General features: G+C 44.8%; 1 protein-coding gene across 1 annotated transcript in view; it reads right to left on the reverse strand.

The window, feature by feature from the left end:
* The window catches only part of LOC117210973 (B-cell receptor CD22), a 314738-nt gene extending 303097 nt beyond the window's left edge, over window positions 1-11641 (reverse strand). The window contains exons 1-2 of the mRNA XM_033454474.1: window positions 10895-11641; window positions 7894-8426 (exon numbers count right to left, since the gene is read on the reverse strand). Coding sequence (XP_033310365.1) covers window positions 7894-7987 — 94 coding nt within the window. The 5' untranslated portion in view covers window positions 7988-8426; window positions 10895-11641. The remainder of the gene's footprint in view (window positions 1-7893; window positions 8427-10894) is intronic.
* Between the last annotated feature and the right edge of the window lie 8351 nt (window positions 11642-19992).

The following is a 19992-nucleotide window of genomic DNA, read 5'->3' on the forward strand; positions in this document are numbered from 1 at the left end:
ATGCGGCTCGAGCGATAGTTTTTAAAAGGCAATCCGCTCGCTCTTCTCCGACGAATCTCGAGCCTCGGAGAACTCAAAGAACGCAAAGATATAGAGAGGTCGAAGACAGGCGCGCGACGAAATGTTTCTTCGGATGTCGTTTTACAGTTCTCCCCTAAGTTATTCGCGACGCGTTCCTGCGCTAAATGCGGCACGTAAATCAGGTTTTACGTCTACACGTATTTTTGTCTCTGTCGTACGATAACCTCGCAGCGGGAGACACGGACAAGTCGGACGCGAGTCGTCGTCAAATCGGCTTTAAATATTCGCTAACGGAGGATCGTGTTGCGCGCAATGTGAAACGACCGACACGATGTAACGCTGGATAACGCGAACGTTATTTCGAACGTTATCGCGAATATTAATAGGGACGCGTCTAAAAAAAAAAAGGAAGAAGCAGAAACGAAAAGACAGCGGGAAAATACAAAACTAAAAAGAGAAGGCGGGAGGAAGAGAAAGAAAGGAAAACACGCGCGAGTTTTATTACACCGGTTTTTAAACCTTCCAATGGAAAACAGAGTGTTTGACTTGGGCGAAACAAATCGAGGCTGAAGCTTTTCAACCGGCTACGCTAAATCGTTTCGACGGAATGGTGCAATGCTGTTACCGATTCGATTTCGTCCGAAACATTCCCGACGAAATATTCTAGCGCGTAGCATTTTACAAATGGACCGGTCGGGGTTGTTCGTGGTGATGACGTCAAAATATACGAATTTCCGTTGGCTAGGATCGGAACAGAGAGGGTGCTGACAAAGACAGAGAAAGAAAGATAGAAAGAGACAAGCGAGAAGGGGAGCTGCTACGTTACTAACCATTTTCTCTTCTATCAATAGCTTATCCATAACGATTCAACGGGTTTGTCCGAGCGTGAATGCAACGATAATGCGATGGTCCGTTTCTGTCCGGTTACGTTCTCCTGCCTGTTCTTCGTCTCCCTCTTTTGTCTCTTCGTCGATTCATGCACGCGCCATCATTACCGTCAGATAATGCCCCCACGTTCGAACGTGGCGCAGTTCGATCGATGCGGTTTCATCGTACATAATACGGGAGGGAATGGCAAAGCCCCAGAGAGGAAAGGATCGAAGGAAACGATCGTCGTCGATCCAATATTTACTCCTATCTTGATGCACCGGAACGTAGCAGCTCCGACACGATATGGATGACAGAGGAACTTGCTTATCACGGTCCGGATGCGCATCGACGTATCCGTTCGACCATTCGCGGACCGTTGCATCTTCATGAAAGATTCAAGATAAAAGACTAGGGACGAACGAACGGTGGCAAGAATTTTCGCACAGTTTAAGGACTCCCCGGAATTTGCACCCATCGAAATCGCGGATCAAAGGATCAAAAGTGGCTATTTTATTAGCGCGCGTACCTCTGCCTGCTCTCGTCGGATCTTATCGAGTATTCTGCGAAAATTACCGCTAAGAGGCGCCTTTGTAAACGTTCCCTGGAAGATTCCACGGTTTCCATGAACGCGTCGGATTACCGTGGATACGATCGTTTATTTCATCAGATATCAACCACTTCTGCCGTAGATTTCAAACACGTAACGTTTGGGATGGATCCGCGTACGTAACGTTGTTAGTCGGGATGATTCCGCGCGATCGATCTTTATCTTGTACTTTCGCCTAAATCTATCTCGTACCGCCGCTATCTTTATCCCGTATTTTTACAAAGTAACGTTAATTCCGATGAAATCTTTGCGGTTTACGTGAAACGTCGCGATCTAGAGACTCGTACGTTGAAGCGAGGCTAATCGTTTAATTTCGCTGTAACGCGTACAAAGGGCTAATAATCTTTCTCTATATTACTAGTTAGTTGTTTAGTACTGGAGTTACCGTGGGATTTGTCAGACCCGCTGCACGTGCCCGGGCCTTCGTCGAAGCCTCGAAATGCCGGGCGTGTTCGTCAACAAAAAGACGAAGATAAAACGATCGTTACATCAATCACTGCATCTCGAATCGAACCGTGCTCGAGGTTTGTGAGTGTCAGCAGAAATGACGAGCCGAACACGAAACCTAGTCCCGACTAACTAGGACGACAGAAGCGTATTCCATCAATTCCTCGTCGAACGTATAGCACGTTCGTTACGCTGAAATTGTGTCTTAACCGAAGTGAAAAATTCCGATACTCGGCGGACACGATCTATCAGACACGGAAGCATTATTATTCGCCGTGTTCGCGAACAGATCTCGGCAAATTAAACGTCGTTTTGTTGCTAGCGTCTGCCGGGATGCTCCCTCTATAGTTGAGACCCGGATACGATCAACTACGTAAACCAATTAAAAAAGGCAGGCTGGAAAAAAGAAAGGCGAAGCCGGTGACAGCGAAGGAACGTCACAGAGAGAACAGGAAATCAAAAGGGAGCATTAAAAGTTGTCGATGCTTTAGCGGCACAGCGGTCGTTGCCAGAAAGGACTCCTTTGGGAGTACATAGGATGAGGATGGGGATGGTGGTAGCGCGAGGGTGGGAAGCCATTTCGCTCATCTGCCGAGTCATAAAGCAGATAGTACAGTTCTATCCTCGAAAATACATAAATCTTTGGTAGGTGTAATGTACGAGAAATGAGTCGTCCCGTAAAATAAATGATCGGATCAGCCGTCGTTTCCAATGAAGACGTTCGCTGTAACTTCACGCTCAAACTAGGGTTTGATACGAAGATGGCGGGAAACGTCATTAATAACGCGATAACAGCTATCCGGTAACAAGCGGAAAAATTAGAAACCGTCACCGCAGAATCCACCTTCTCGTCGACGAATCCTTTAAAACTGGTCTTATCGAACGGATCGTCAACATCGAGAACAGACGCAGCTTCCTCCTCGCATTCGTCCTGATTCGTTGGTAATCGCGTGGAAGGTATAAGCTGCAACATCGAACCTTGATCCTTCTCCTTGATCAGAAGCTCGACGTAAGAACGTTGGATTCCGCGTTCCACGCGAATCAAAGATTTCTGATTCAACGTTTATTCGCTAAACGAATTGATAAATCTTCGGCAATACGCGTTTTATCGACTCGTCTGTCCGGAATACCTATCGTACTTTTTTCTCGAGGTAGATTCCCTCGGCTGTCTAAAGGCACTTTTCCTTGGCATCCACAAGATACACTGCTTTTATCGGTATGGCAAACAGTCTGGGAATGCCACTGTTGCCAACGCTGACGCAAAGATATTTAAAAGGATGGGTGGCGAGAACCCAGCGACAAATTCGACGCGTGACACTCGTGTTTCGAAGTGTGCGCCAGTTCGATTCTTGACCGTTAACGCCTTTACACCCGAATGATTCAGCAACGTGTACGCGAATGCTTGCCCGCGGCAATAGACGCACTTTTAAAGCTCTAACAGTTTGTCATTACGAAATTGCAAAGCGAAATTTAATATCGAATGTATAGAGAGCAGAAGACGTAATTTATCAAAATTATCGCTGCGAATTTCAATGGTACGCGAGGGATAATACTCTGTCGAATACCAACCTTGCCATAGTTGTAGCCCGAAATATGCTTTATTCTTGTGAAAGTAAATAAACGAGAGATATATTAATTAGAAGAACTGTCGTTATTCTGTAAAATAAAATGTTTGACGCACCAACATGCGTAATCTAGATGCTAATTAAGCACGTTTGACTTCATCGTGCATCGTGACACAATACGTTTCACGGTACTGCGAGTTTCCATCGTTAACTGAGCTATTGTAATTAATTTCGTGAAAAGCATTCAATGTACTTTATTGCGTCTGCATAATGATTGCGTAGACGAAAATTCTGTATAAGCGTGTGTTACACGCAACAGAGATTGCAGCGTGGAAATGCCCGGGAGAAGAAGCGAAAGATGAATCGAGCGTTCCTACATACTTGCAGCTTGCAGCAGTGACTTGCAGCTTATTGGCTCAAATGGATATTAATTATCTCAACGGGATGACAAGCATTAGCTTTTTTGTTTTCCATTCGCCTGCATCAGTGCGCTACGAGGTCGACAGGATTTAACTTATGGATCTTACAAATGTTACACGCGTCCGGATAATTAAATCGCTCTCTTCCATTAAAGCGACACGAAATCGTCGAGACGAAAACGAAAACAAAGAGAATCGAGTGGAACTGAATCCTTTAGCGCGACTGAACTAACGCGATGAGAACAAAAATTGTACAAGTTACGAATCAGAAATTACCTGCCGATGCTGGTAGATTCTCCTCTAACGAGATTAGTAATAAATCAAACGAAATATAATCTAAAGTTACAAATCGTCCGATTATCGTATTCCACGCAAAATTGTAAGATGAATGAAAAAAAAAAAAAAGAAGAAAAAGTCTATAAACTACGATCTGTAAGTCGGGAATTTATTAACGTTATTAGCTGATAAATTATCGTGCGAGAAGATCGTGTTAATAAATGCGTAGAAAGATTTGTCAACGTTCGAGAGCGCGCGTTCCTCCTCGTTTGATCCGAACGATCGATTCGTCACATTTCTTCGCGTTAGTCGAATCTCATTAAACCCGAATGCTGGAGGCGCGTGATACATCTCCGAAGTCGGAAGTTCCGTTGACAATCGGCGATACCCGCGCGAAACAGACGATACGATTGATGCAACATAATGCCGTCGCGTGTACGTATAATGCACTCGAAGCGACGGGATTTTCGAAATAAATCTTGAAAACAAATAAAAGCCCGATGCCAGGGCAATGCTCATAATTCCATGGAAGCGCAGTTGTATCGATTGAATGCAGCCCGATGGTTTTGCGAAACGAACGCGCCGACAGTCCAGTTCGCAGGCATGGCAGCACGTAATCTCTAATGCGTAATATCGGTGTTCACGCTGAAACGAGCAAACGCCAATAAAACGAAACAAGCCAGACACGGGAGCAAGGCAAAATGTGCCGGTCGATAATTTCGTAATTCGACGGGGGCTGACAACCGCAGGACCCGATTCGGTCGTTACATTCGCGAAAGAAACAAGGAGAGGAAAAAAAGGTTCACAATTTGATTAATCTGCCGTTGTATCCGTCGCAAGAGCGGTGTAAAATGTTTGCTGGCGCGCGCCATCGAACCAGTCCGAGCTCGGATGGAGCCCCGATAAATTGAGAGGACAAAGCTTCGAGTTTATTAGATCCATAATATTTTACAGGAAATTGTTTCTACGTGAAGCCATTTTTCATCGGGCGACCGATGTGATGTATTATCGGTACACGCGGGCCTCTCGGTACCGTTATCGTTATTGTTTTCCAACGGATTCATTTTTCCCTACTCGAATGCTCGCTCGAAAAACTGTTTTACCTCTCGCTACTTCCGTTTCGTTCTTGAATTTCCACGGATAAAAGGAACGATTTTCTCCGGCCGGACAGAGACAGAGAGAGAGAGAGAGAGAAAGAGAGAGAATGACTACAGAACGAAGTCGCCAGGTAAAGCATCATCAATCTCATGGAAAGTCAATGGATCGAGGGAAAAAGAAAAAAGAAGTACGGGATCGCAGGTGCGTTCAGGTAACGACACCGAGAAAAGGGGCTTGAGAACTTTTATTGAAGCATCTGTTGTAGCAAACGGTGATAGCCGAAACTGACCCAAAAAGTTAGACGAACGTGGACTCGAGTGCCCTTCAGAAACCCATTCAACATCCTGAGAATATGCGCGGAAGAACGCCAGCAGAAAGAAGAACGAAGAGAAAGGAAGAAAGAGAACAAACAAGATTCGCCGGCAAATAAGAATAGTTATTACGCTCGTGGAGGAGGATAGAGGAAATTCTAGAGGGGAAGTTGGGAAACAAGAAAAGAACGAGAAAGAGATGCGTTGCTCAGACAGAATGCAAAGGACTGATGTGAAAAGAAACTGTCCACAAACATTTTTCAAGAACGCAGAAGCACACCGTGGTCGGGCGACATTGGAAATAATAATACAGAACACGCTAGAAAATGATGTAAATGTGGCCATTCCGTTTTATGAAAATAACTGTGACATCATTTAACGTTTGCGTCTGCTCGAACGTGCGCTGCTGCAAATAGGATGAACAAAAGGCGAAACGAAGGAGAGAACGGAATCGATGTTTTAGACGATACGAACACGTTCGTAAAACTAGAAACTTGACGCGCGTTGATAATACCGGGAAACGTTCTATTTACAATGAAATTTAATTGTCGGTTGGCTGGTATCTTTCCGAGTATATTTCTACGTGTAAACAGACGATCAGACTCGTAAGACACGCGTATTTCCCTCGTAAAGCTCGAGCTTTAAGAAAGAGGAAGAAGCGTGAGATATAAAAGACAGGTATAAATTGTACGTTGAACTTGTTATTATTAATATTAATTTTTATAACGAATCAACAGACAGGAAACAGGAAAGATATCGTTCCAAACGATGCTCTTCTATCCTATAAATTAGAAATATTGTAGGGAATAACTACATCGATATGGAAATTATAGCGAACTCGCGATAAAAGCTACAAAGGCGACTCGGTACCATGGGAATAATTATAATACTATTCGTCTGCGTTTACTCCGACTGTCCGCTACGTCGACGAAATGAACAAGGACAAGTGCGCTGAGGGAACATTAGTCGTCTACACGGTGGAACCGGACGAAAAAAACTAAAGCGAAGACGAAAAAAAGGATAGAGAGAGAATTCTCCTTGACAAAAAAAAAGGAGGAAAAACGAAGAGGGGGAAGGAAAGAGAAAAGGAAAACAAGAGAATATCAGCCATCTCACACCCACCGTGACAACGTCCGCATCCCATTCTGGCTTCAACGTCCTTTGAGCCAAACCACCGCACCCCGTTCACGCCCTCTTTGCTCTTACTCTCTCTCTCTCTCTCTCTCTCTCTCTCTCTCCCTCTCACTCTCTTCTACCCTTGTCGGTCCACCAGCCTCGTGCAGGCTGGATACGACAAGCCAGCACAAGAGAAGGGGGTTATATTCCGTTGTATCGTTGCTGCCTTTTCACGATGCGTCGCGTATATCCCAGCTAAACAGGCCATTTCATCACGTTTCGTTTCGTTGTGTCTCGTTGCGTCCTCGCCTTCTCCCACCATCTTATTCTTCCGCGTTCGTTTCCACCCTTATCCTTCCACCTTGCCGCGATATCTTTTACTATTTTCCTAGAAGCCTATATTTTCTACGATCAAGTAGTATCATAAACAGAGCGCGCGCGTTTTTATTGTCGCTTTAAAAGTCGTTTCGGAACGATCGGGATCAACGAGGGAAAAAGTTCCACTGATATTCTAGACGCGATTAAACGTGTTTTGCTGGAATATCGAATAAAAAGAAAAAATAAAAAGAAATTGGAAGTTTCATTTTTGTGCATCGTTAAACGTGGACGATCGTCGCGTGTTTACGCTCGGCCGCGAAGTCGAGATATTATGCGAAACAATCGATGTTCCGATTGAAAAGAGATTCCAAGTTCGGCAAGAGGAAGCTTACATAGAAAATAAAGTTTCTCGAATGCTTGGAGCGTGTCGGTACGATGTTTAGTCTGAAAGCGAAGAAAGCGTTACGCATGGTTTTTATAACAATAAACGGTATTATCATTGAAAATACGCGGCGAGATAAAGTCGGCTCCATGGTCAACCGATAGTCCTCGCCTTTTGCCGTGCGAGAGCCTGTTATCAAGTTCGTCTTTTCCTTCGATCATTTCATCCACCGCGAACGTATTTTCGCGTTACGAAAATATTGACCTACATCAATTTAGAACTCGTAAAACCGTTCCCACGACGCACGTCGAATAGCGTTTGTCGAATCTCGATAAAGCCGCTCGTCGAATCTCATACTGCCTTGACTGCTCGTTAAACGAATACGAAATACGAATACGATTTCGCGTCTAGACGAAATTAATCGTATACCACATTATCATTTAAATTACATTAAATTACTCACTGGTTGCGTGGGACGTTTCGCAAAACAAGACGACGTAGAGTAATCCACCCACAAGGAGCGTAGCCAGAAAGAACGATCCCGAGCTGTAGCCCATCACGGCATCACTACTGATTTTCTATCGTTCGCAGTAATCCTCACCGAAGCACCGTGACTCGATCACAAACGACTGGTCCTTTTCCAGTTTAACTCTCGAGGATAGCACTGTCACTTGGCAAACATCCGGCTGTCATCCAGTGGCAAAGGAACCACTCGAGCGACGACCACGTCGTACAATCCAGCATCAGTGCAACTATGCTGTCGCACCAGAATCCCAGAGGTTTTACTCGCGTCACATGGCGTCGTCAACTTTTCACGCGCATCGTAACTCGCGAAGCTCTCGTGCCTCCTGTTTACACCGAAACCGACTCGGACGTTTAACCGATTCGTCACTTCGTCGCACGATCCTCCTGCTTCATCGGTGTCCCGTCGTCGAATTCAAGACCAAACGCAGCCGATCTCCACTCTCCATGGACACCATCGTCGTTCCGCGATCTCTGCAATATTCGATACACCCAACTAGATAAGATAATTTTACACCGATTCACGGTGACTCTGCTTAAGTAATCGCGACTCTCTCTCTCTCTCTCTCATCTTCTTCCTTTTTCCGTTTGCCCTCTCCGAAGAATTCTCCGAAGAATTCTCCGAAGAATTCCTGCTCGAACTCCAAAGAGCCAGCCCCTATCTCTGTACTTCCTCGTCGTCTGTTTGCAATTAAGTACCGAGTATGGATTCAATTCGAACGGATAAAAAGAATCGCTCGGGTTTCTTTGTACGAGAATTCTTTACGACCATCAAAGCAGCCGATGCAATTTCACTGAATGCATAGTGCCCAGCCAATTATCGGAGTTTAGGAGCCCGGGTTGAATCTCCTCAGGCGGAACGTCGACGGAACGGACTTGTTAAACTTTGGCACTAAAGCGCCGTTGTAGGTGATGTAACTTAAATCGAAGAACCGGTGCACGATTCTGGATACGATAGAGCGGCTCGATCATCCGATGCCGAATTTATTCGTGACAGCTAACGCGAACTGTCTGGCGATTCGATCCTGTCGTTTGAACGAACTTTTCGAAAGCGCCGAACATCTCCGCGGAGGTAGAGTTACATCGAACGAACGCGTGAATTTTAAACTTATCGTTGGTCGTTAATAGTCGAATATCGAGCACGATTTCAGCTACTTTTTACCCGTGGAAATAGATAGACGACAATGTTGTCGACGTACGTAGCAGAAAATAATATCGAACCACGGAGGAACTTAATGGGCCGTGCGAGTCACTTAACGTTTACTCTCTCGAGAACGATGATTTACGCGCGATCGAAGAAGAGAAACGATATCGTCGCCTTGGTGAAACGAAGTCAACCGGTTCGTCGCGAACGATTCAAACGAATCACGTATTTAGGACACGGCATAAATCAGCCGCGTGCTTCGTGAAAACGTATGACCTTTTAAAATTGATCGTAACCGTGAATCGTTCGTATTTTAGCCGATTCGATGTTGGAGCATATGTCGCGCAAATTCGAAGGGTCGGTTGTTAATTAAAAATTTCCCGGTAACGCGCATTCTCGAACGCGTCGATTCAGCTCGACGAAATTAAAGAGCCAGCTGACAGTGGTGAAATACGAACTGTCACCGCGTTACCTGTCTATTTATACGCCAATTATACAACATGTTGTGCGTTCTCGAATTAATAAATCGACATGGTTTAATTTATCATGGCCGCGCTGGTTCAAAGACCGAGATGAAAAACGAGAGAGGAAAAGAGGAACGAATAAAAGACATTGGCGCGGAATGTTACAAGATTTGTGTCGTCGAATGGGAACAATGTACACAGAACGAACTAAGGAAAGTAGTTCGCGAAACACATTTGCGGAAGCCATATATCTTGCTATCGGTTTATTCCCAGCTCTAATCATCGGTCCGCAAGCTGGCAACACAAAATCCCTTGTGCATATGCATCGTGCGTTCGCTTTGTACCGATGGTTTACACCCTCGTGTACCGCGTCTACCACTCGAATTGTTCGATTTCCGTCGAAGAAACAGTCCATTAACTTTCGCTTAGAGAAAAAGACGAGAGAAAAAGGAAACTCACTCGTAAAGATAGTCGTTCGTCGATACCCACGAGTCGTTAACGCGTTTGCATCGCGCTAAGAACTTTTCTTTCGATTATTCCTGGCGGGCCATCAACGTCGATCGAGGAACAAAGGAAATTGTATATAGGAGCATATAGGTGCATCGGAAGCACGTGTCGTGTATGGGTCTTTCGAAAAATGATGTCTGGCGCGGAGCGTTTCGAGGTGAGAAAGCAAACGGAGTGGACGACGAAAACGCGATAAATATAAAATGGAGCAAGGTAGTGAAGACACGTGGCCTTTCGACGGCGTTAGATATTAAATAAACGCGTCCACTCGGTGACAAAGGAAAACGACGATCATCTCCATTAAATGCCAGATGCCTGTCGCGAGTACGTGTACTCGGAACAAAAGCGCAGGCCGCTAAAGGGCCCGGCTTTTGACGGCTTCGAGAGTTCAAATATCATCACGCCCACGCACACACGTGCCCGGCAAAGTCGATCGACGAGCTCTTTCGTTGTCACCGGCAAGAGCGGAATTCCTGAAAACGATGGAGAGAAAAAAAGAGAAAGAGACAGCGAGAGGCAGAGCGAGACAGAGAGGGAACAGAGAAAGAGAGAGAGAGAGAGACAGAAAGAGGGCCAGTGCTTTGTTGCTCGAAAAAGACCACCAAGCCAGCGGTTTCAGCTGCACGTTCACTCTTTTACAGCCATCCGCTTTCCAGACACATTCGTGACCCTTTTCGCCCTTCTAAATCCTTTCAGAAACATCGCTGCACTCGATCCTTTTCCGCTGTTCGCGAGGCTGCTACTCAAACCGAGCGTCTCTAAACGCTTCCCTCCTGAATGCTAAAAAAATTTAAACAAAGTCGAACGTTCCAAGCGTCGTGACGTACCGGGACGAGACTTCGTTTTCAAATCCCTTGTGCGAGCACCCCTCGAGGACAGCGACTCGCGAAATTAGAAAGTAGAGGAACACCGTCGTTCGCGCGACGTTTCCTCGATCCTCGGACCGCCGCGCGATCGAGAATTAAATCAGATATATGGAGTTCGCGTGTGCACGAGAGGAAACGAAACGAAACGACGACGACGACGACGACTGGAGCAGATGGAAAAGCTCGACGCGGTACGCGGTACGAACACGCCTCGAGTGTACTCTCGGCTCTGGCTCTGCTTTCGGAACTGAGTCGTCGAGAGAGAGAGCATCGTTGGAGTTTCGAGGGATTCAGAGCTACCCCTACCCCCTACCCATCGAGCCGACCCCTGTCTCTCGGCAACCCGCGTGCTCCAGCACTCGCAGTTTTCCCCTGAGCCGCCGTCCCCACCCAAGCCACAAGGATGTCCCCCACTATCGAAAGCATTGCCACCCCAGCCGCTGGTCGGCTGCGCGCTCGCGCCTTTACGCGCGCAGTCGAATCCAGTCGAATTCAGGCACGCGCGTCACCACCAACTCCGGATCTACACAGAAGCACATGCGGCCAAGAAAATACACCTCGTTACGGACGACGATGCTGTTTCACGCGTCCGTCTAGTTTCTTCCCTTCTTTCCCACCAACGACAACGATTACCATCCCTCATGCATCGAGGAAACCCTTCGAACGGAAAACGTCAGACCCGCTCGAGATATGCCCCGCGAACGTGCGCGACGTTACGCCGACGCGTCGTCTTTTTTTCTTTCCTTGCGAAGCATCTTTCGTATCAACCGTGAAAGCATCGTCGCAATTGCGTTGTCAGTGGGAATAGCACGAATGTGTAATTATATTAGCGATACCGTGACCTAACGTTGTCGTGGAAATAACAGGGGGATGTTCGAGTGGCGCCAGAGGGATGGGCTTGAAAGCGTTTGTTGCAACGTGGTTCGTCGTAACTCGTGGCCGCGTACTATTCCGAAGAAGCTGACGCCCTTTTTTTTTTTTTTTTTTTAGAAATACTGCTCGATTTAAAAATCGATACTCGTTAGTAGGATTAGACCCGCGGAGAAATAAATTTCAACGACGATATCTCCATCCTGCAGTTACCCTGTAATACCTACATACACTCAACCGTTTATTTTGAATAACATCCAACTACGTAGAAGATAATTGTTTGGTTTATGACGAGCTATGGTATACCACTTACCGTATATCGTACTTTATGTTGTCTAATGCGTGTTGTTTAGTACCCGGAGAGAATGCGAATAGGGAAACAAGAAACGGCTGACGTATAAGGGTAAATGTTTCCGCAATTATTTCAAAAAAACAAAAGCGCGCGCTCTGAATGTACTCCGCATTATATATAACTGAAGATAATTAAATCTTCGTAAACTTCTTAATTAGCTGTTCGAGGCAGAGGATGAAACGAGGAGGATCGTTCGAAATTAAGCTCGGGAGCCATTCAAATTCGAACAAAGGACAGAGACGAACTCGCCGTTAAAAAATTACGAGAGATTTCTTTCCTCGAAAGAAGTTTCCAGATAGAAGACATTTTTTTACGCGATCGAGGAACGATGGAAACAAGCCGGAGAACTCGACTCCAATCACGTCTGTAGGAAAAAAGTATACCGTTGCCTCTGGGGAACTATTTTCTATTTTGCGGTATCCACAGGTTTCTATAAACAAGCCGTTCCGAAGAACCAAAGGTACGAAAGGGAACCGAACACGAAGCCGAGAGAAGTCCTCGCGATAAAAAGTTTGCCTAAAGTGTATGTCTCGCTCATTGTTCGGTGATTTCAATATTCAGGATCGTAGTGAAAGGGCGATACGTGAGGATACAAAACCGTGGACGAAGCTTTAAAGATACATTCGCATAAACTTGCGAAGATCGTGGCCTCTTTGTGAATGATTCGTAGAAATCGCGTCACCATTGATAAGCGCGGCTCGTTGTAGAAAATGGAACTGCCTGCTTACCGTTCTCATAATCGTATTCTACGATATTGGATAAATCGTTGGTCGCTGCATAAATTCCTTCGACTGTCGTCTCGTTGTTCTTGCGAGCTGGAATTATCGTCTAGCGAGTATTAAAAAGACCAGTTGGCAAGACAGTACGCTACTGAAAACAAAATTAGGAAATCACGATCCAAGACAATAGAGACGATGAAATATATTTGACCGAGATACCGTACGCTGCATAGAACGATATAATACTATAGAGAATTCGAATTCTTCGAATCGAAGAACATAATCGAGTAGAGGTACGCTACCGTAAAAGAGTCATAAAAAAACGTTTTACGAACGAACGGTAGGATGCTTGCTATTATTTTCATTGCAATTGAAAAAAAAATGTTAATAGAACGATCCTTAGAGATATGTATATTCGATTGCTATTAAAAGACGAAAAGCACGGATAATCGAAAAATTTTGCGCGATACCCTGCGTTACAGCGGCGATCAGAATTACATTGAGAAAGTTGGAGGATAACGCGGCAAGCGACGTAACTTTTCCTTGGTCTTGTTCTAATTTAATTTAATCGTTCGGTTTGACTTTGATCCAACGAGCCGCATGGTACGAAATATCATAAATAAACGAACGCGAACTTGCAGTAAAAATTAATTTCCAGTTGTACGTACAGCGAAGGACGAAACTTTCGCTACGACCTGATATAAAGGGACGATGTTCGATCTGTCTTAGATTCAATAATCGCCCGATGATCGAACAAGATACGTCGGTAATCGATTAAGTTAGCCTTTACACAGATGGTCCGGAGTCAGTGATTTACGCGATATATTCGATGAAAGGCGAAACACGCGAATCCAGCGTATACGTCGAGCCGTTTTGCAAAGCTCGCGATAAACTTCGATGGTGTATCCTTTTGTCAAAACAGTGTGTGCCCCCGTGTCTCGTGTACCTAGTTCCGGCGTGTGGACGATAAAGTTCACCGATATTAACATCTTCGTCGGTGCTGTAATTTTCACCCCGGGTCTGATATACTGCAGCGTTTCGTTGCGGCGGTACCCGTATTACGACTAATATTTCTCTTCCGTACAGAACGAAAATTGAGTACTTTATAAGGAGCTGGGACATTAATAACTCGTACAGCCGGCTGGTATTTTCAGGACAGCTTAAAAGCCCTCGCCGCATCGATGATGTATTATATGCTCACAAAAGAACTGACACTTACCGCCACGTGCTTTCTCTTTCCACCCTACCAGTCTGTACCTCTCTCGCGCTTCGTTCACCCTCTTTCATCCCCCCCTCACCCTAAAGTCCTGTTGTCTCTGGTGTCGCACGAACCACCCTTAAATCACTGCTAAACATTTGTTCCCGGATATAATTTAAAAAAACAAAAAAAAAAAAAAAGAAAGAAAGAAAAACCATTTCCCGATGTAAATCCGTGGCTCGCTCGAAATGCAAGCGAGGAAGAATACACACGGTAGATTCTGGTTCGATAAATTCGATGAATCGCGACGCGATTCGTGACGACGCGAACTGTACGCGATACTGTCTGCGTGTTCGCAGAACAATAGACGATGATTGCAAAAACGACGACGAATAGACAAGGGGCGTAAAAAGCGATGTAATGACGATTCATTATCACAGCGCGTTCCTGACAGATTGGCGAGCTCATAAGTGATTTAAGAGTCATCGAGCTATCTAAATTGCTACTTTATCGAACACTTTCATCAACCGACGCTAAATAAGAACGTTTCGTGTACTAATCAACACGCTTACCGTCTAATATCCAATCTCGCGTGTTTGCAACCCTATTCCAAGTTGTGGCATCCCTCCACGATTCGATTCCCAAAAGCCATCGCGACTTCCGAGAGCCATCGGTGCCGGTCGCATTAATCGTAATTTTCGTTTGATTACACGTATCCTGCGAAAGTTGCCTCTCGCTTGTGAAAACGTAATTAGTAATTAGAACGTGATGATGGAATTCGTATTCAGCAATAATTTGTCGAATTACAACGTACGAAACGCTCGTTGTTCTCGCGACTGAAAAGAAACGCGCGTTTCGCTTGGCGGATACTACGGTTACTCTTCGTTTCGAGATTTGTTGCTTAAAGTTTAATTACGAGACATTAAAATCCTGTTTCCGCAGAATTTCATCCATAAAGGAATACTTTGTTCCTACTGTGCTCTAAAGAATTGTTCAAACGGCAAAAAACGACAAGAGAGATGGAACCAAAAAATATGGCAAAAATTATTCAATGTTCGCAGCGCCAAAGGCACGGCTACCTGCTATATTTACGACAACAAGGAAAAACTGAAAAACGGAACGAATCGCATACGCGAGCATCCCACGCGTTGGGCGGAAAAATCGGTAAATTAAAGCGTCGAATAAATAACGTATCGACCGATCATTAAGAAAGTAAACCCCTGGCCACAACCCCATCGGTTGAATGCGATTCTCCTGGGAATTCCGTTGACTAGAATGAAATTGATGTCGGGGGAATTATGTAATCAGGATTTTTTGTCAAGAGACGACAAGCTACGCGAGAAAGCTACTCGGAGGCTCGTGATTAGGGCAGAATAAATAAAGGAGAAAAGCAGTGAAAGCGAGGGAAGAAGAGATCGGAAGGGTGGGCAGGGTGGAGAGATGGAAGCTTTTCGAACTCTTAATTCGCCTGCGGCCAGCCCCTTCCTCGACAACCCCTCTCGATCCTCCGTACCGCACATCATCATCGAAGTGGGGTTGAAGGCGTACGGCCCTGGTCCCACGTCTACGGTAACCATGGAAACAGACGCGTAGTCGACGTCGACGTCGACGTCGACGTCGTCGTGTGGTCGTCGTCCTCGCGTACGTAACGAACACGCGCGCATCGCTTCGTACACGCACGCACACGCGCGACCTTACACATTCGAATACGTGTGTGCACACCGTGCACGGACACGCGTTTTTCGAAACCGTGTAGAGAAAGAGTGTACGGATGTGTCGTACTCGCGGCCGTGCAAAAGCACGTCCGCAAATGACGTTTGCGCGTGGTTGAGAACACGAGTTACGGTAGACAACGGTGAAACAAAACACGGAAAGAAACGAAAAGTGGAATCAACGAAAGCACGTCTTCGAGATACGAGTACGTCTTAAGTTGTCGGATGCGGACAACCTTTGTGCGCCGGTAAACCGTGTTAAGCACTTTGTATGCTCGTTACTCGTATCACGTGTATAATGTACACATATACGGATCTGTCTCGGAATTATAAGTAGCTGGTAGAGTTCGTAAAAACGGAACGTTAACCGTACCTCGTTTTGTAAGAGGATTTTTCAGAAGAATTGCCAATCTTTCGTATTAGCGTGCATTTCAAAGCATTTGAAGACCAGGCTGTTACACCGATCCTCGAATAACCAACAATTTCCTCTGTGTCGGCTGTTACGAATTATTAGATTTTCTATGTAATTCAGACTGCTTCTTTAAACGTTGAAATTTGTCTGGGTCGCAATTTCATCACGAGAAAAATAGCGATGTCAATGAGGCATTGCCGATGGAGAAAACCTTCGTGGGACGAGAGATTATTTCCGATCACTGATCTGGGATAGACACTGGCCATAAAAGTAGTTGGAACTGGAAGAGAAAATGCCACAGAACCGTCCACGATAGTCAGGTAGTTCACCAGGAACGATTTTGGAGAAAGTGACCGCTAGTAACCACTAACTGACCACAGGTTGGATGCCACTCGTGGCAGGTACTCGCTCAAAAGATAGTTGTTGGTAGAGCAAACCCGCCGTTCGACACCTTGATATTTGTAAAAATGAAAAATGTAAAAATGAATTCCATCTGTATGAAAATCTAACGCAAATGTAAAAACCATCTCCAAAAAGACGAGCGATGAGTGGTAGAGAAGATCGTCAGCAAAATGCGTGTATTATGTACAAATTTATGCAAAGCAATTAAATGCCATTAAAACACGTATATTGGAAATAGAGGAAGCGTATAAGCCGAACCTTAAAAGTCTGAAATGTCTAATGAAAACCTCAAACAGTGACGAAGTACGGCTCGTCGTGAATTACGTTATGCGTCAAAGTTCACGGGAAATTGCACGAGAGACGAACGAAGCCGCGCGCTGTAATAATATCATGTTCCAGCAATTATTCTTGCAGAATCTAGAGTCGAAGCGGATCCGTAAATTATGACCTGTTTACGGCCTAGGGAAAAGCATTACCTAGAGAGCAATAAATGTCCGCCACTGAGAGAATATCACCTGGAGTGCGTACACATACCCGACGCGATTAACGTCAAGATTTTCATGCCGTTCCCAGCTCGACTTCCCGTTTCACGAACACACGAATAAAAATCCTCCACGAGTTGATCCTCCCTGTTCGCAACCGCGTTTTCGCTGAAATATTCGTTACATCTTCGCGCGAATATTCCCCGAATGGGAATGATTTTTCCCGGCAAGGAAAAATGAGGCGAACAGACAGAGACGAGGAGCGAGGCAGGAAAAAGGCAAGAGGATGGAGATCTAACGTATTTTCGTAAAATGATCACGTCGTTAAAATGCATCCATCTAGTAGCTGGCAAAATGAAAAGCGGACGTTTGAAATACTCGACCACCGCGAGTTCGACGAGTCACCTATAAGAATAAATTGCGCTCGCCCGACTCGGTTGAGCTAGGAATTTTTCACCAAGTAACATCTGCCGGCATTTGTATCCTTCGACGATACCTCGACCTTACTCCACGCGGCATAGACAAACCTTTGTAGGTCGGAAATAACCCCGGGAGGGTCTACGAGAGGACACCGACAGGAAAAGGCTAAGCGACGATATCTCCTTTCAAGGATCAGGAGTAAGATCTGAAAGAGAGTCAACGAGAAAAAGTGGAGGAAACGAATTCCTTCGGTTTTGTCGAATGGCTCTTCTTTCCTTCTACCAACATTTTCCACCTTTTACCGTCTTTCGAACTCGCTGTCTTTCCCTCGTGCCTGCACCGTCTCTCCCGCCCTCCCTTCCTTCTGTCACAGGTCGCGAGCTACACGCGAGCGAAAATTTACTATGGAGAAGCAGAGACGAACAGAGGAGTGTGCGGTTATTAAATCGGGACTCGACGGTGTAGCGTTTCATAAATTCGTTAGATAGTAACTTTACAACGATAATTTCGTTCGACCGAAACAGGGCCGGTTTACGACTCCTTTTCCGTCCAGCTATATCTCCGTCTTGCCCTTTGCTACCTTATCTCGCAAAATTTCTGTTCGTCTTTTAAAAATCGTTTAGACAATGCGCAACATCGTTTGGAAACGATTAAAAGATGTGTTGCACGCATTACCTAAAAATACCTGAATAAGATACTTTATTTACTTTTACACGGCAGTTACACGTTGCGGAGGTCACATCGGTCGTGGAAGAAGCGGTTTGTCATACAGGATTGCATAAAAAACGGTAAAATAGGAAAAACATTTCAATAGCTTCTTCGTAAAAGCGTAAGTACGGTTCAAGAAGGTCGAAGGTCGCGCGAAGTTTTCCACGGTAAATGCTTGGCGGGCATTATCGGCTAAAGAAGCAGAGAGAAACCGAGTATTTCGCACGGAACGCGTTCCCTTTATTTTGTCTCGCAATCTGCGAAATGGATAACATCGAAGACGAGTTCCCGGTCTGTACTGTACGAGCTGTGCATCAGGCTAACGTAGTCAGCCTTTCAGAAATCAATGCACCGCAATAACCGAACGATGCACTCGGCGTGCTTCGTCGCATTGAGCTCCGGCATCAAAAAGCTATTACATACAATGAAAATAGATTTCAAAGGCCAGCAACCATGTTCAGAAGACAGACAGAAGAGGAAGAGGAAAGGCGGGACAGGAGGTGGAAAGAGACAACGGTTTATGCATGGACAAAGCTATCGGCCAGATGAACCGGAAGAGAGTGTAATGTTCCGTGACATTTTGTTTCACGTGCATCAACACCATTAAATCCTATGGAGATCGTGTACATTCTATAAAATCTCTTTATGTTCTACTGACGCTCTTCCCGGAAGGGAACCGTTCAGAGTCATCGCACGCGGAACAAGAGCAACAACGGTTACGTTGAAAGTAAAAGTACTCGATGAATTTTCTTAACTTTTGACTAACACCAAGATCGTCTAATGCAAAAAAAAAAAAAAAAAAATTGAAATTCGAAATACAATTTCTGTTTATATATGGCATAAATAGGTTGGTAGGTGCGATGATCGTAAGATCGAAGGGTGTTAAAATAAGATAAAAATAAAGGTGTCACCATAGTTTCCGATGATTAATCTGCAGTACTATATAGATGACCAAGTTTGAAAGTGGGGCGTTAAAAACCCCTGCTTCCCTTCTCAGCGCCCATAAATCAGGGAACGATTACATGTGTAAATATACTGTTCCTCACCCTTCATCGCAGCTGCGCTTTCCGGAAAATTCACCCTTGCGGCGTGTTTATGCGTGAATCTGTTCGCGTGAAAAATCATTGAATAAACATTTAGGGAGGGTATCGCTTGAGAAAATGTTAGATTTGGATATCGATATCTTACACGCAGAATGAACACTTTCTCTTATAACAAATAAGTTTGTTATCGTATTTTTGTTAAAAATCATAAAAAAAAGAAGACACGTGCAGTCCATTTGAATTCTCTCTTACGCGCTCTTAATGTAAACTGTCTATAGAAATAGTCGTACATAACGAAACCAGTTTAATTTATGCATTTTGTTCGTATATGTAGCGCGCAATGTTGGGACTGATGGAATCGTCGCAAGAGGTATGCGATCATATTTATATGTAAATGCAGATACGTACACATTGGAAAAACGGGAATTGATGGAAGCAGGGGTTTGAATCAAAATTTGCAACGTGATTATACACGGTGCCGCTAAGCGTAAACGCGAACCGATGACATTGTTAATTTCATTATAAATATTCACCATCGATAAACCGAGTGCCCATTTTTGAATTGCAGACCGCGAATGTGTACTTGTGTGATAATCGCGTTATATTTCTAACTAATTTCGCGTAACACCTTTATTTTTTTTTCAATACGTCAAAGTTATTTTTCATCGAAAATTGTTGATTCGGAATAAAGCGAACTTACAGGAGAAAAATACATATATCGTGACAGAAGCAGCAACTACA

This window comes from Bombus bifarius, unplaced genomic scaffold (assembly GCF_011952205.1).
Source record: "Bombus bifarius isolate JDL3187 unplaced genomic scaffold, Bbif_JDL3187 scf7180000008213, whole genome shotgun sequence".
Classification (NCBI taxonomy): domain Eukaryota; kingdom Metazoa; phylum Arthropoda; class Insecta; order Hymenoptera; family Apidae; genus Bombus; species Bombus bifarius.